At 44.3% G+C, this 14,085-nt stretch overlaps 1 protein-coding gene across 1 annotated transcript in view; it reads left to right on the forward strand.

Moving 5' to 3' along the window:
• The first annotated feature begins 1,398 nt into the window (after window positions 1–1,398).
• The window catches only part of SLC7A10 (solute carrier family 7 member 10), a 37,332-nt gene continuing 24,645 nt past the window's right edge, over window positions 1,399–14,085 (forward strand). The window contains 1 exon segment of the mRNA XM_088136056.1: window positions 1,399–1,641. Within this exon segment, the coding sequence (XP_087992182.1) occupies window positions 1,437–1,641 (205 nt within the window). The 5' untranslated portion in view covers window positions 1,399–1,436.

Consider the following 14,085-nt stretch of genomic DNA (forward strand, 5'->3'; position numbering starts at 1 on the left):
TCTGATCTTTCCTAGTTCCTCTCACCCCTTCTTCAACTGCGGTACCCAGAACCAGGCAGCACAGAATTCAAGGTTCATTTGACCAATGCAGAAGAGAAGGGAATAATGACTTCCTAACTTTGGGGACCTGCAATCTAAAATGGCCTTTGTTCTTTTAGAAGCCACATCATGCTGCTGATACATATTCAGCTTGGGATCAATTGCAACTCCAGGATTGATTGATTGATTGATTGATTTAGCATGTAGTTATGAAGCTAGATATCCCAACTGGGCATCTGATTAGTTTCCCTTAAGTAAAGAACTTTGCATCTGTTTCTATTCAGTCTCCATGACTTTCAGCCCACTTCTGCATCTTATCACCCTCATTTTGAATTTTCTTTCAGCCTTCTCATCCAATCCAGTTTTGTAGCATCTGAGAATTTGATATGTGTTCCCTCCATCTCTTCATCCGAGATGCCAAAGGGCATGGGTCCAGGGACCAGCTTCTGTGGCACTTCACTTGCTTTCTTGCTCTCATTCAAGGGGGGGACCATTGGGGAGCACTTGTTCAGCACTGCTTTCAAGCCAATGGTGGGTCCATTTAACAGACAAGGTATGGTTTAAATCAGTGTTTCTCAACCTTGGTGGCTTTCAGATGTGTGGACTCCAACTCCCAGAATTCCCCAGCCAGGGTGTCCATGCATCCGAAAGCTGCCAAGGTTGAGAAACACTGATCTAAACGCATGATGGGGAAATAACCTCAAACCTCAATTTGGCAAATGCATTGATTACAATCAACCAACAGCACTAAAGCTTCTCAAAGTTCTCCAGAACCTTTCATCAGCCAGGAGGTTACCAAAAAAAGACACACCAGGGGAAAGTGGATGATGAACTGCAGATCTGATAGAAATCCTTGCTTAAATGTGGGGCATTTCTGCTACTTCTTTAAACCCTCCCCCCTTTGCTATCTCTTGCCTGACGGAGAGCCCTGAAAGACCCCAAAGCTTGCCCTCTCCTTTGGGGTCCGTCCTGACGCAAGTCCTGCCCAACTCTATGAGCAAAGACCGCCCCCGCCAAGGGCGAGGTGAGGGCCGGAGCGTGTCTTCCCCGGTCCCTTTGACAAGAGAATCAAAACGCCAGCGCGTCCCCCTTGGCAAGGGTGCAGGATGCTGTGCCCGGCGGGGTGGCTTCCTGGGAGGGCTGTGAGAGAGGAGGGGGCCTTACCCACACCCCTCTCCCACAAGCCCCTCTCTTGCTGCTTGTCCCCAGAGTCCCCCAGCTCCAGAGATGAACATCCCCCCCCCCCCGACACACACAAAGTTCAGAAAAGTTCTTGGCCGCAGCGACGGGACCAGAGCTGCGCATGCGCTTCCGCTCACGAGCTCTCCAGCGGAGCCCCGCGGAGGTAAAGCGCGAGCGGCCAGGGCAGATCCGCACCAGCGGCCGGGCAGAAGGCGATGGCTGGGGAGAACCAGCAGCGGACGCTCCGGAAGAGCATCGCGGCTCAGCAGCCGGCCCCACAGTCGCCGCCGCCGCCGCTGCCGCCGCCGCTTGGTAAGACCCCGAGTGCCCCCCAAGCGCCCAGCCCGGGCAGCGGCGACACGGACCGGGTGGCCCTGAAGAAGGAGATCGGCTTGATCAGCGCTTGTGCCATCATTATAGGTAAAGAGGCCCCCTCTCCCCGGGGAGGGGCGCCCCCGAGGCAGGGCGAGAGCATCTCCCTCGGCTGGAAAAGTTGCTCTCGGTGGCGGCGCGGACGCGCGCGATCTTTCAAAAGGGGAGGGGGCAGGAGGAGAGCGAGGCTGCTTTGAGGAGGACCCCCTGCCCCGGGCCCGGCTTTTCTCTTCCTCAGAGGGACAGACCGGGAAGCCTTGGCTATCTTCCCCCCCCCCCCCCCCCATACACATACCGCTCTTCTCTTTTCTTTCCTCTTCTTGGCATCTTATAGACTGGTGTATTGCTCGTTTTTGAGTCAGCCTTTGGAGAATCTTCGGGTTGGGAAGAGTGCCCCCCCCCCGCAGCCCCATGCAGGAAGATCAGTTGTCTCGGTGGCCAAATTCTGCTTTCTTGTTTTATCCAGGAAGGAGAGAGTAGGGTGAAGTGAGAGAAGGGGGGCTGGAAAATAGCCAGGTTGTTGATGATGACCCAGCGGCTTCATTCACGCGTTTTAAACTTGGTTACTTTTAATCGTAGTTAGGTTTGGGGTTGGCTTGGTGGATTGTGCCAACCCAGCCCATTGGGGGGCAGCATGCAATTCAGGGTTTGCCCCCCCCCCCAAATTCCATCAAACCCATGGCCAGCCACACTAGTTTCTCCTGGAGATATTGGAGCCCTTGTCCGCAATCCCTGCTCTGGGAGGCCTTCAAACGCCGTTTTGCCCTATTAATGCTTCCTATTTATGAAGGCAGATACTTGAAGGCAAAATATATCACCTCAATATATCAACTGTGTTCGTACAATGCTCGGAACTGCGGTCTGTCCATCACATTTTAGCCAGTCCTGTTGTACAAACCAAGCCAGTGTGTTTAGTTGTGGAAACCCAGAAACTCTGGTTAAGTCAGTAAGCCGTGGCTCAGTTAATCCTGTCTAAATCTATCATGCGAGCACCACTAATGCATGAAGATGCTGGTCTCCGAGGGGGCAAATCAACCAAGAATGGAGAGTTGTTTTGTTTTCGAATCAAAGAGCCCACTGAAAAAGGGCAGATCCTTCAGCGGACAGCGCTGGGAGAGAGACCTGCTTTCATTTATCATTCCAATTATGTAAATGCCACAAACAAGGCCTTTGCCAGTCTGCTGGACTGGATCTTTGTGAGAGCTCTGTATTCCTTATTTAGGGCATTTTCCAAGGCTGCACACCAACACAGGGTGTTTTAATTGTCTCTGGGTAAGCTTCTGTAGAAAAGTAGGATATTAATCTAAGCCATAAAGAAATAAATATACATCTGTGCCTGTGAACTCATTGTGATGCTGTTTTTACTGATTGGTTCTTAAGCCTACTTTTTGTTCAGAAACCTCAGGGTGGCCTATCTGGTGGTGCTTCTCCCCTTCCTTCTACCTTGTCTACCTAGCAACCCCTCAGGTGGGTTAGAAGAGGAGGAAGAGGCAGAGAGAGAAATGTCCCCAAGATCAGATTTTGAAGCAAGCTCCCTTGTGATTTGAACCTAGGTCTTCCTGGCTCTGCAGTGATCCTTTAAAGCTCATCCTGTTTCCCAGGCACATTGGAGGACAGGTCCTATCACCCAGAGACACCTTCTACACCATGATGTCTTGTGCTGTTGGGAGTTTTAATCATAGTGCATACATCGAGGGAACATCAAGTTGGTAGAAAATCTATTTAGCCATTGCACCTCAACTGCCTTTCATTTTTGAGGATCTGATTGGGCACCTTAGACATCTGGTTTTCCTCTTTGTTCCAAACCTATTTCAGAGAGGAGAACAGGGATGTGAGATGTGATTGCTGAGCTACGCCTGGTCTGTTATGGTTCTGTTTTACTGAACCCATGATGGACAAGGACTCTGAGCCAAGGAACTTGAGGGGAGAACATCAATGTTTGCAACATAAACTACTTCATTCATAAATAAAGATAATGTGAAATCAGGAAGAGGGGTGACAGTGTCCATGATGTATGAGAAAAAGCCATTTTTAAATTTAAAAAAAAATCCTGAAAAGGAAGCACTAGGCAGGAATGTCCATAGGGTATGGTCAAAAAAGTCAAGATGGCAGCAATGACAGGGCAAACGAAGCTCTCCCCACACATGTGATGCACATAAAAAACAGGTGATCGCCCCACTGAAACCACCATCTTGACTTTTTAAACCACACTCTGCCAGCATCCCTGACACTAGGATTGGAAATAAAGTTTAACATTGCCAATCAGGAGTTTACATTTGGACAGGAAGCAGAACAGTTATCCCCACTAAGGTAAGATGGAATGTATTTCTATTTAAGCCATTGCCATTATTTCTAAATACATCAATTAGCATTTACTGATATTATAACCATAAGTATTCCCTTTAATCCTCTCTTTGAAGGTGATGTTTTATCACTCCCCCCCACCCCATACATAAGCCCTTATTATAATTTTGAGCCAGAAAGAGCTACTGTATGCCTGTTAAATATCTACACTGGTGCCCTGCCAGAAACAGAGGTAGGCTTATTTCTGCAAGATCTGGAGACCATAGATCCTCACTGTGATTTAAGGATTATACCCAGCTTTCATTTACAATCTCTGGTAAGTCAGATGTTACCATCCTTAACAAATATATCCCTTCTGGTATCCATGGCCAACCAGAAACTCTGGTTGGCTAAATTGAATTCAGCAGATTTCTCAGGAAGCCTTTTTTGTATGTGTGATGAAAAAGGACACTGTATTTTTTTGTACCCTGTACTCTTGATTGAAAAACAACACACTAATAGCCATATTGATCCATGAGGAAAAAAAATCCAATGTCTACAGTAGTGGGGTGCCTTTATTAGGGCCAACCAAAATAGCGAACGAGAGCAGAGGAACATTTGAAGTTCTCCATACCCTGTGATACCCATGGAAGGAGATGGCTGTGGTATATAATGGCAAATACTTCCCAAATTCTAGCTTTCTCACCCTTGTCAAATTTTAGATATATGGACTTCAGCTCCCATGCTGGCAGGGGAATTCTGGGAGTTGAAGTTCACATATCTTAAAGTTGTCAAGGTTGAGAAACACTATTCTAAGCAACAGCCATCAATGTAAGAGGGAGGCAGCCCATCTGGAGGAATTTTCATATATTAGCTTTTATATCTAGCAACTGCTAGATCGGCAGTAACTACCAAGAGATCATGCTTCACGCAACACACTAAGCCTAGTGTGAGTCAGTGGGGTGTGTAATGATGAAGATGCTGAACTAGGAGCAAGAGACCCAGGTTCTATTCTCCCCTCACGCATCTAAACCAGTGTTTTTCAACCTTGGCAGCTTTCAGATGTGTGGGGTTCAACTCCCAGAATTCCCCAGCCAGCCTGGGTGATGTTAGCGGACAAAAACTACTGTAATCCGCCCTGATCCTTAGGACGTCCCTGGATCATTTTGGGCCAGTCCCTCTCTGTCAACCCAACCCAACTTACAGGGTTGCTATGGGAAGGCAGGGAATGGGAGGAGAGGAGCTATGGAGGCAGAATTGAGCATATGTTATAAATCTAGCAACAACTTTAAAAATAAATAAATCACATCGATCAACATTTTACCTGCTGGCACAATATCTCTGGGACAGTGAGAGAAGAGTGGCATTTTTCTTCCCATCTGGACTTTCAGTATGGCTTGCCCATCGTAGTGATTTCTCCCAAGCAAAGCTTCCAGGTTTGAAATGGTTTGTAAGTTAGAGTCTTACAAACCATTTTTGTACAAGAGTCTTCTCCAATCCCATAGTCTCCAGATGTGTTGGTTTCAGCTTCCATAATTGTAAGGCCAGCACAGTCATCAATAATGATCATGTGATCAGCAATCACACTAAGCCATAATGTGATTATTTTGAAAGAACGTGATGTGTGAACAGGCACTGTGGTTGCAAAACCATGTTTATGGCTTCAAACAATACGTGAACTATTGTGGCTTCTAAAAAAATACCCATACAGCAACCCATGATTTAGTACATGGTTGCATTCATCCATCATGCTAAGCAAGAATATGGTTTAGCTGGTTTAAGCCTGCAGAAATGTGAACCCAAGCATTGGTTATGACTTAGTAAGATGTATATTAAAAAAGGCACTTTCCTTTTACACAACTGTTTATGCCTGAATCCATTGCAAAAACCCTCAATTTCTCCAAGCTCTAACCTTTAAATATTTATTGTATTATTCAGTAACATTTTAAAGCTTTTAGCAATAAAGAATAACTTTTGAGAGGCCAACGTGTTGATGCTGAGAGGATGGTTGAAAAGGTTGAGTCAAGTTGCACTGTAGGACAACTGAAGGCAGTATCTTAATGTAAATGCAAAGGCTAACTTTTCCTGCTCTGAAATGGGACAAGGGGGAGAAAGAAGAGTAACTAAAAAAAAAAAAAAATCTAAAAAATCTTTTTAGTAAAAGCAACAAATCTCTCTAGCAATTAATCTCTGCTACAGGACTTCAGAATATGTCTAGGGCTTCCATAAGAAGACATAGAATCTTAATTGTCTAGTTCAACCTTCAGCAGTGGGCAGGAAAGCCAGTTAAATCCTACATGAAAACTGGTTGACCAGTCTCCACTTAAAAACTTCCAGAGATGAAAAACCCACGACCTCTGTAAGTAGACAGTTCCACTGTTTCACAGATCTTAGTGTCCGGAATTTTTTGCTTATATTTAAACAAATTCTAGGCAGCTGCAACTTATGCCCATTATTTTTAGTCCTAGTTTTGTGACAATGGAAAATAGTTCCTTGCCATTTTCCCTATGGCACCTTTTTCTGTACCTGAACACTGATACCATGTTTCCTGTTGGTCTTTTCTCCAGACTAAACATCCCAGGTTTCTTCAAGCCTGTCCTAGTAGGACATGTCCTCAAGTCCTTGTATTATCTTGGTCATCTTTTTCTGAACCTATTCCAACCTGTCAGTATCATTTTGGAAAATGTACACAGTGCTCCAGGTGTGGACTCACCAGTGCAGAGTAGAGGGGCGTAAGGAGATCACACGTCTTTGATGCAGTGCTTCTTCTAATGTAGCCAAGAGCTGTTAGCCTTTCTAGCCGGTCTAGAACTCCATAAGTGATGGAGAGGATTAAAAAAAAAAAAAAAGATCAAATACAACTTGGCAAGTTGCTTTGATTATGGCTAATGGATCCATTCTTCAGATATTTTACCATCCTACCCATCGTATTTGTGTTTTGATGAAGACTGCCGCAGGGTTGGGGCCAGGAACATCTGCAGAAGAATCAAAGAAGTTAAGTTGTTGGCCCCAACTGCATGATCGAATTCACCATTTTTGTTTACACGTGTGGTGGCACATCCAAAAAAAAAGGAGGTGGGCTTCAATCACACAGTTTACAGCCACCATCTTGAATATTTGATTCCTCCTGTGGACATCCCTCGGATGCCAGTCTTAAAACATAGCTTCCCTTTCAAAGCCTAGTACAGTCCTTGACCTGAAGAAAGCATATGTGCCTATCTATCTCCTACCTGCAAATGCTCTACTACCTGGTTCATTTTTCATAAGCTGGCTGGGAATTGTGGAAGTTGCAGTCCCAGTATTTGGAAGGTGCTCCTTTTGGGAAGGATGGTCCTAGCTCACGGCTTGATTGGACGTTGGTTGCAAAGCATCATGTCTGTCAAAAGATCTCCATTTTTCCGATGGGACGTCCTATGAGTTCTCTTCCCTAGCTCACCTGGGTGGTCCAAAAAAGTCAAAACAAAACTGAAGTCCAGTGCAGTGATAAAGAACAATGACCTCTAATTGGAACTTCCTTGGCAGAAGGAAAGAGGGAAACAGACCAACATACACCACAATGTTCCCCCAAGGGCACAGGAAACAATTTTGTTTGTCCACTCCTAAGTCTCCCTGCCACTGCTAATTTTCATCCAGCATCAAAACCCCCTTATCCTAAATCAAAAGAAGCAGAAGCAGAGGCCCATTGATGCATTCGCGGGTGAACACGGTGCCAGTCCTGGAGGAGGAGAAACTTTTGCACTGAGCTGTTCATTTGCTTCTTTCTCTGTTGAAAGTGGGGGAATGTAGATCAGTGTTGACTCTGGGGAATGTTAGTTATGGCCTCTTTTGATCAATTGGAAAAATGGCCATTTTTTAGATCAGGAATGGGAAGCTACGCTTGCCCTGCTGAGTGGAAATCCAAGGCTTTTCAAGCTGATTAGGTCTCTAGACAACCACTGTTAATAAGTATTTATTCATTTTCTCTCTAAATTTTTATACCACCCACAAAGATGACTCTGGGCAGGATACATCATAAAACACAGATATAAAGCCATCCCAAAATAATCACCCCGAGTCCCCTAAATTCCTTACAAGCTACATGGCAATATAAATAAGCAACCCTAATAAAATAAAACAGTTGCCAACTTATTATTGTTATTATTATTAATCTAGCAAGGAAAAATTCGGGTAACCCCATCTTTCTGGTTTGTGGTTTAAGGCAGGCAATGTAAAGGCACCATTTGTAATGGCTTTATTGCAAAATAAAAAATAAATATCCAGGCACCTTCCATGACATTTTTGTTCAGGGTCTAGCTTGGTGGGGGTTACACCTTGAACTCTGTAGGTCATTCAAGCCAAGATATTCATTTGGTTCACGCAACACAGAAGCCTGGTTGCTTTAACCAGGGTTAACTGGATCAACTAAAGCACTCATCAATTATAGCACAATATATGAGGCCAGCCGGTGTTGAAATGCTCTTCTTTATTATGAAATAGGTATTTGGCAATGTGGCAGAGTCTGTGTCCCAAAAGAAACAAATGGAATTGGATTATGTCTAAGTCCCTAGGTCAGTGTTTCTCAACCTCAGCAACTTGAAGATGGGTGGACTTCAACTCCCAGAATTCTGGGAGTTGAAGTCCACCCATCTTCAAGTTGCCAGTTGAAAAACACTGATCTAGGTTATTGAGAGGGGAGATGTCAAAAAAGTCAAGATGGTGACAGCAATCCTGTCATCAAAGTCTTACCACTTTTTTAACTGCGTTGACACCTTAAAAAGGGCAGGGCTCCAGTCACACAGTCACAGCTGCCATCTTGAACTTATTTTACATCACCACCACCCCACCACGGATGCCCTGTGAGCCACTGATACAGACCGGGCTCTAAATTGAGTCATCAAGCGAGATAAAAATGAAGTAGACTTAAGCTGCCCTCTGTTTGGCAGTAAAACAATTGATCTTGGCTGTTGTGAGAGGACAACCAATTGTTTATATTGCTGTTGTATTTTCACTGCCAGGAAGGGGAGAAATGCCCTGGGATTGTCTGTCTCGAGTGTCCCCGAAATTTAACCAGCCTCGCCTAACAGGAATTCGGTTTGGAAGGGAAAGAAGAACATTTGGCGCTTCTCCCCAGGGGTAAAATGTCTTTAGCAGCTCCCACTGAATCACCTAAACCACCATGAGGTTTGCTTGGGTTTGGTGTGGTGTGTTGGGCAAACCCATCTAGCTTTGGGTTACTTGGTAAACCTTGGTTGAATAAAGAATGCCTTGAAATGGGTATGAACCAAGTTAACGACTTGCTTAAGTCAGGGTTAAAACTTGCCATTCACACCTATGACCTACTCTGTGTCAATCCTGAATAAAATTGTGCAAGACACTTGGATTCCTTTGCAACAAAGAAGTAACAGACTGTGCCTTTATGTTGCCTTTATTCAGTCTGAAGCTAGGAGGACAGTTTGTCTCATGTTGGATCAGCTTCAGAATCAGTTGTGCTAAGCCGTCATTTGTTTTAAACAAGGTTGGTTGGATAAGCAATCATTGGTTAGTTTGTATACTAGGCCATAATATGGTTGGTTTGATTTGGTCGTAGAATGACCTATGAGCCTAGCCATTGTGGTTTGTAAACCAAACTACGTTGACAGCTTAGGATGGGTATAAACTAGGCTATGATTGAAACAAAACACATAGTTTTGTGTGGTTTTGAACCCAGAGAGTTTTCTTGGGTGAGGTTCCAAGTAAGGAATAGAGGTCTTAACTGCTTAACATGGAATGTCTATTCGTCAGCACAGTTGTCCTATCTGGTGAGCAAAACCCAACATACCACATTATGGATTAGTGTGAAGCCAATAGTCTTGACCCAATTTCCTTTATCATCCCTTCCTAACCTGATGCTTTCCAGATGTGCTATGCCTAGAACTCACAGCCATCATGGCTTGGATAAAGGTGGGAGTGAAACTCCAGAACACAGTGGAGAAGTTGATTTATCCTGTAATTGCACCAATACAATGGCCGGATTCACACAACATACTAAGCCTCTAATAGAAGAGACCCTCTCCTGACAAGCAGAATGAGAGAAAAGTTGCACAGAGCTCATGTATGGTTTGCCATTGTTGCTGGATTGCCATCTTGGGTGTGTCTTTTGAAATGCATTTGCAATAGAGTTTGGATACAAACGTGTGTGCCAAAAGAGGAAACTATCATTCCATTAGTAGCTAGGAAATGAGACATGAAACAAACCAAGCTTGCACTCTGAGTTTTCAGCCAAATTCATACATCTTGCTGGATATTATTTTTTTCTAAAACCCACAGTCGTTACATAAGCCACATCTGAAAGGCTTTGCCTATTCCACTAAGCCAGGGTTCTTCAACCTCAGCAACTTTAAGATGGGTGGACTTCAACTCCCAGAATTCCCCAGCCAGCATGGCTGGCTGGGGAATACTGGGAGTTGAAGTCCACCCATCTTAAAGTTGCTGAGGTTGAAGAACCCTGCACTAAGCCATAAAGTGTAGCTTATTATTATTACTAATCTTAACCCTCTTTCATCACCCCCATTTCTGTTGAAAATATTCACAAGGAGTTCTAAGTTTGACCCCTGACTTCTTTTTCTCACCAAATTGCTATGGAATGTGAATCATCACGTTTTGTGTAGGTGTGTTTTTAGGGATCGGATGCTTCAGCTAACTTCCTAAATCATGTCATACTTGAGCCTTGCTTCTTTTCTCAAGCCACCTATCAGGGTGACATCTGTATCCAAGAAATTTAAGAGAAGGCCAGACCCTATTACAAGATGTGCAGCTGGCCAAATTAAGAAGCGTGGCTGTGATTTTTTTGTGGGAGTAAAGATGTAAAATGTGGTATTGGTGGTTTGACAGAACTTTCTTAGATGTCCAGTCTTCCCTTAAGATAGTGTTTGAATGCTTACTATTTCCTTAAGTTATCATAAACACTATCACATTCAGTAGATTTAGAACAGTGTTTCTCAACCTAGGCAGGGCTAAGAAGGATGGACTTCAACTCCCAGAATTCCCCAGCCAGCATTCCCCAGTTAGATTTATTGTTCTATTTTAGAACGATAAATCTAACTGTGGCCCAGATTCCTCAACAGGGCTGTGCAAGGTTCCCTTACAGTGCTTAGCTGTTTACATTTTTCCTATATTCAGCATTCCTACCTACAATCCAGCCCAAATTCCTCTTTTCTTAAATTTTCAGGGGAATTTCATGGAGCCAAATACACTAGCCTTATGATGGTATCCATCAGCAGCATGAAGACCACTAAGCAGGAGGACAAGTTCATCCCCATAGGTCCTGCCACGGTATTCAGCTGTTCTAGGAGTATTTACAGTGAAACTGTGACATCTAAATCTCTCTTTCAGATCTTCTGGCAAACAGCACCAAGGTTGGCTGTAGCCACATTCTCAATTTAACGGTGCTTCAAAAGCAGGTGAACACCTGCCTTAGATCTCTTAATTCAAAGCAGATGCTTATTATCCAGGTCTTAATTGTTCTGATTTTTATCGGCAGAATCACATATGTCCAGCCGTGCCCTGGGATGTATTGCTTATTCCACCACCATCATCCCAAACCAGGTCCTGTAGGAAGGTGGTATTTCAACCCCAAATTCCTAGCCAACAGGACGTCTGTTCTTAAAGGAACTGATTGGCTGCACATTTCAAGGTCTGACCTTCTTACAGGTAGAAGAGTGTGGTATGTGTGTGTATGAAGGTGCAGGTGTCGTTTTGCCAAGAACCTGGCAGGCTTAAACACCTTGGCTTGCTGTAGGACCAGCCTGATTGTGCTCTAAATGAAAATATTTGGTACAAAAATACCAGGCGTACTTGTTAGAAAATGCACGTTTGTGCTCCGTTCTCCCCACCCTGTTACAGTTCTTGGAGGGAGGGTTAGGTGCCCTATAAAAAATTAAGAACTTGGAAAGAAATCATCAGAGTGCCCTCAAATGCCACTGCAACTGGGAGGGATCAAAGCCAGTTGGGCCCCTGACAAAGCCTTGGAGGAAATTAATAAATTTTGACTTAAGACCAATTAATCTCATGTTGTCCATGTGATTGAATAGCAGAGCCGCTGACTGCATTTTGGCTCTTGGCTCAGTGCTTGGAGGCTGAACTGGAACTTTCAGAAAGTCAGGCCGTTCAGTGGATCTTTGCGTGAAGCCAGAGATTTTGCAATTTCCTATCTGAGGTCTTTGGGGAAGGGTGTTCTTTGGGGTCCCACTTGAATTGAGACAGGTACAGAGGAAGATGAGATGCCAAGTGCTGTGGACACAGTTTTGGGATTATTTTGGAAGGTATTGATTTGTTTCCATCTTCGTTCGTATAATGACTAGAACCTCTCAGAATATTTCAGCTAGCCGCTGTTTTGAGATAGGAAGCACGTACAAACCAACAGGACAATCTACAATGGCATTTTTAAAGCCTCTCTGCAAAATCAAAAAATCCCCCCAAAGCTTGGTGAGAGCCAGTTTGGTGTAGTAATTAAGCACCGGGCTAGAAATCGAGAGACCGTGAGTTCTAGCCCTGCCTAGGCACAAAGCCTGCTGGGTGACCTTGGGCCAGTCCCCCTCTCTCAGCCCTAGGAAGCAGGCAATGGCAAACCACTTCTGAAATCTTGCCAAGAAAACTGCAGGGACTAGTCCAGGCAGTCACCAGGAGTCAGCACTGACTGGAAGCCCTTCCCCCCCTCCCCCCCCACAAAAGCATGGTGCATCCCTATCTATTTTGCATCATTAGCTTTCCCAAAACCATTAAATTAGTTACTCTGTGCAGGAGTTTGCAAGCTATTGTTGCTGGGTGCATCCATCATGCTAAGTAAAACAAAAACAACTCACCACAGGATGGCATGGCGTGATCATGGGACTTGCTATTGCTTGACTTTATTGGGAATGGCTCTTCTTTGGAGAGATCTGTCTCATGCAAAGAGCCTTGGCCTGGTTTCACTTTCACTCTTTTGGGAAGATGTTGCTCTCCTTCTCCTTCTCCTGCTCCTCCTTCGCTTTCTCCTTCTTTCTCCTCCCCATCTCCTTTTTCTCTTTCGCTATTTCTTTCTTTTCCCCATCTCCTTTTCCTTTTCTTTCTCTGCTTCTCTTTGTCCTCCCTCATCTCTTTGTCCTCCTTTTCTTCCTCCTCCTTCTCTTTCCTCTTCTCTTTCTCCTCCCCATCTCCTTCTTTTTCTCCATCTTTCTTCTCCCTATCTCCTTCTCCTTTTCTCTCTCTTTGTCCTCCCTCATCTCTTTGTCCTCCTTCTCTTTCTCCTTTTCTTTCTGTTTCTCTTCCCCATCTCCTCCTCCATCTCCTTCTAGCATCATGTGCTAGAATTCTACAGGTTTTAGAATTCTGTGAATCTATGATTAAATACTTGAGTGGAAGGGAGATACATTTTCCCCAGTATGTATAAAGTGTGGACATTTATGCCAACTGTTCTGTCCCATCCTGCCCAGGGATGATAAATATTGTCAAAGTTACGTAAATCGCAGCTTTTGGTAGAATACCTCTTACATAGCAATGAAGGAGATTCTCTTCTCCTCCTTTTCCCCTTATTTGGGCAAAACAGCACTAAATTTACAAAAGGAAAAAAATAATACTACACAATTAAATTTTCAGAATTTCACTCCTTTTCTATAGGATGAAAACAGTAATATGATATTTATACAAATGGGTGTAGTTCAATTTCTAAACACTGAATTGATCCAGGGCGTACAGCATTGTGTTGTGTGATCTTGCTTCTCCATTGATACAGTACAAAGCCGGTTCAGAGGCTGAGTTGAGAACTGACCTTGATGATGCGGGGCGGGGGGGGGGGGGAGACAATGTTTTGCCCAACTGGGGACAGTGTTTTGCCCAGGTTAGTGGCTGATCTGGTGAGCCATGTTGTGCAAGCACAGTCACACTTTCTACCACAACTGCTTTCCCCCTTCTCCTGGTCACATTCACCATCAACATGTTTTGCAATATTATATGAGGCTCTTGGCCCAAAGATGTAGTACATCTTTGGTGTAAACCAGGAGTGGCAAACCAGCATCCTTTTAGATGTTATTGGCCTACAACTCTCAGCAGTCCATAGTGAAGGATGTTAGCAGCTGTAGGACAACATTTGGAGAGCCTTTTGTCCTACCACTCCCCAAGTTAAACAGAAGATCTTCTTTGCTGACTTTCCTTCTAGCTCCAGGATATAGGGAGAGATCCTCTAACATGTATTGATGTTTTAAAAAATTAATAATG

The sequence above is a fragment of the Python bivittatus genome, unplaced genomic scaffold (assembly GCF_059951505.1).
Source record: "Python bivittatus isolate LINGU-HERP-01145 unplaced genomic scaffold, Pbiv_v1 ctg000190_np1212, whole genome shotgun sequence".
Classification (NCBI taxonomy): domain Eukaryota; kingdom Metazoa; phylum Chordata; class Lepidosauria; order Squamata; family Pythonidae; genus Python; species Python bivittatus.